General features: G+C 37.1%; 1 protein-coding gene across 1 annotated transcript in view; it reads left to right on the top strand.

Annotated features, from left to right (window-relative positions):
* The first annotated feature begins 866 nt into the window (after positions 1–866).
* Positions 867–3,433, top strand: part of LOC134839352 (cilia- and flagella-associated protein 69-like) — a 6,170-nt gene continuing 3,603 nt past the window's right edge. Inside the window, exon 1 of the mRNA XM_063854870.1 lies at positions 867–3,421. Within this exon, the coding sequence (XP_063710940.1) occupies positions 1,057–3,421 (2,365 nt within the window). The 5' untranslated portion in view covers positions 867–1,056. The remainder of the gene's footprint in view (positions 3,422–3,433) is intronic.

Raw genomic sequence — 3,433 nt, forward strand, 5'->3', positions numbered from 1 at the left:
AGCGCAGGCTCTTTTTTCCTTTCCCCCACCTCACATAAACATCCGTTTTAAGGTGTAACAAGGGTTTTACAATCTTAAGTCTGAAGACCAAATATGCTTGTCAGGGCCTGAATAAATCAGATGACGATTTCTGTAAAAACTGAACAATGTTAACAGGAACTTGCCAGTAGGGTAGAGAAAGAAAAAGAGCCCTAACAAAATAAAATTGTTCCGATCATTGAAAATGGGGACGAACTTTGTTTTCGGGCGTGTTTTTTTTTTGTTTTCCACGCAAAATCAGGCACCACAAATAATCATCGGACTGGGTGTAAGGGTATATCATATTAAAGCCCCTTTTTTAGTGATTTAAACCACATTAAAAATCCCCAAAATTTTTTTCTGGAGTTGAGAAAAACCGTTAAGCTTTGAAAATTTAGTTTCAGTTAAAAAAAATTAGTTTTTAGAGTTTTTAGCGCCCTATTGAGTATCAGAAAGATCAAAAATTTCCGAAAAAAAATGAAAAATATCAAAATATATTTTTTTGAAAATTAGGAAAAAATTTTAAAGCTAAAGGTTATTTGAAATCAACTTTTTTTTTCGTTTTGCTGGTAATGTTTTTACAAAAACGTTTTTTTTTTCAATATGCCTGTTTTACTATGACTGTAATATGTTTAAGTTTTAGTTTTGTTTTCAGAGCTTTTTATTACACCACGCAGAAAAAAAAACGACACCAATTTGAAAAAAAAACTGATCGTGGCTTCTATGGCTAGAAAGTATGCCTCGTATTAAGAATGATACATGATACATACATTTAAAAACGGTTTGATTGAGCTCTTGTGTTAAAATGGAAAAAAATAAAACACGTGCAAAAATAAATACTACTTTAAAATGTTGAGCACTATATCTCTGTAGCATACTGAAGCAAAAGACCATTCAAATTAAAACATCAAATTACTAAGACTCGTATACCTGCATTTTGCACGAGATAACATCGATTTAATTTCACAACTATAAATCCGAATCAATTTCTCTGATCTGTTTCTTATTCTTCTGTATTTTATTCTTTTCCGTTAAAAAATGGCTACTTTAGCCGGGCTACAAAGTGGAGCCTTACCCAAACACCATTTAATCAACATCTCCAAAAAACATAAAAACAACAACTTGTCTACGATTCCCCTTATTAACAGTTTAGTTACTGATGGCGACCTCGGATTTTCACCGGAAGCCACTTTTGACCCCGAAAAACTTCAAAACGCCGTTGATCTTTTGACCTCTCCAAATGCTCACCTACTGAAAAAACGCCACATGAACATTTTGTATAAAATAATTGCAATTTATGATTTTGGCTTCCCATTAGATAGTTTAGTTAGCGTTCTGACCATTTTAAACTCGTGCGCCGAGTTAGCTACTGATGATCAAGAGTACGAACCCGTAATGGTTTCAATTATTTCTCTTTTTCAGCATCCTTTTATCATGGCCCAATCATCTGATCAAATTTCATTCCGTGTAATTGTCACCGATACTTTTGCCCAGTTAGCTTTCCTTTTAAGAGTAGACAGCGTCGAGATTCGCTCGGCAATTCTCGAAACACTTCTTGTTTTATACACGAGACGCGAAGTGGCACAGCCAGCCAAGGAAACGAAACGAGTTTCCTTTGATTTTCTGATCCGAGCCATCGAAGATTCAGGTGTTGCCGAGACTGTAATGAAGGCTCTAGCTTTGGTCAACAATGATCAAACTTCCTTAAAAGGACTTTTTTTCAACTTCCTGCAATCTGCTTCTTTTTCTGAGCAAAACTGCAACTTTATGCTAAATTCGACAGCAGGTTATATTCTCTGCATGATTTTAGTTGATAACCTGAATGACTACAAACTAGTACAGCAAACTACAGAAATAGTTTGGAATTTGATAAGTTTTGGAGAAGAGCAAGAAGTTTTGAATCAGTTGTCAAATTTGCAGTGCTTGCAAGCACTCCACCAACTTTTCACTTCTGAACTCTGCCAAAGTCATAGTGAGTACCATCGCACGGTTAGAAATGACGTAATAGCAATTATTACTCTGATTGCAAGGGCAAACCCACAAGGTCCTTTGATAGAATCCGGAATAGTCAAAACTTGCCTCCAGATTTTGACTTGTGAAGAAACAAAATCAAGAAGCGCTTTGATGAAGCATATAAAGTTTCACAACAACGCTGAAGATTTTGAGTTTAAAAAACACTTAATTGCGCTGGTTTTGTGCTTTGTCCAAAATAAATCCAGTTTTAGCTTGTTCACGGAGACGAAACTTTTTCACGCCCTGTTTCATTACATGAAACCGATCGGTAAAATAGAAAGCAATTTTGACCTTTCGCGCCTCGAGGAGATACAACTTCAGTGTATTTCGACTATTTGCAGTTTGACAAACTACTTCCCCGAACTGACAATGCTCCCTCAGTCTGTGAAGAGCGCATTAGCTTTTCTCGACTGGTGCATAGACGATGTAAATGACCCTTACTTGAGCCAGGGTAATAGTTTCTTCTCATCTGGCGGTCGACATAGCAAAAGGTCACAACTACGTTACACAATGCGGTATTTAAAACTGATAGTCAAATCATCAGGCGAGGAAGCGATGTGTTGTCTGATAGAACACGAGTTAGTTCTTAAACTGACATTACTGGTCGACGACTTAATAAAAGAACTCGAAAATCCGACAGTCGACAAAAATCCGATCACAGATAAACGTGACGAAAAAGAAGCGCTATGTTTAGACATCATATGTGAAAGTTTGTACGTCTTGTCTACGTTCTGTGAGCAACTAAGTGATCACAAAGAGCTTCTTTCAAAAGATGCTACAGGACTGTTAGTTTACATTCTCAATATCGATTCTGAAAAAGTGTGTCGAGGCTTGGGCTACAACAAACTCCTGACCGCGACTTTGGAAGCTATTTTGTGCTGTGTAATTGGAAGCTCGTCCAATGAAAACAGTTTCTTAGAAAGTTCTGGAATTTTCGCGCTGCTTGACCTGCTGGAACACAGACCAAAGTACCTTCAAGCTATAATTCTGGGTTGTATTTTGGATCTCATGGAAAATTCGAACTCATTAGCTCATGTTCTAACCTGGGAGAATCCTGATCAAATAAAAGCTCCAAAGTTGATGATCAATTTATGGAAAGAAACCGAAAAAGATTTGAAAGTAAGCCGCGAAGAATCTGGAATAATCCAGGACAATCAAGACCCTCTAGGAACCCTTTCACTCCATGACGAAGACACTTCAACTCAAAAAATTTCAAGTACGACCAAAACAAAATCGATAGTCGAAGTTTCAGAGAATTTGCGTGCCAAAATATACTCTTTCTTCCTCAAAATTCCCCGAGATGATATAGACGGTCTGCTGCCATCAGATTGCGTTTGGCTGTCAATGATCGAAAAGTACCTGGATTTCAAATCTGCAGAAGTCTGGAGAGGTATGAAAAAAT

The sequence above is a fragment of the Symsagittifera roscoffensis genome, chromosome 2 (assembly GCF_963678635.1).
Source record: "Symsagittifera roscoffensis chromosome 2, txSymRosc1.1, whole genome shotgun sequence".
Taxonomy (NCBI): domain Eukaryota; kingdom Metazoa; phylum Xenacoelomorpha; order Acoela; family Convolutidae; genus Symsagittifera; species Symsagittifera roscoffensis.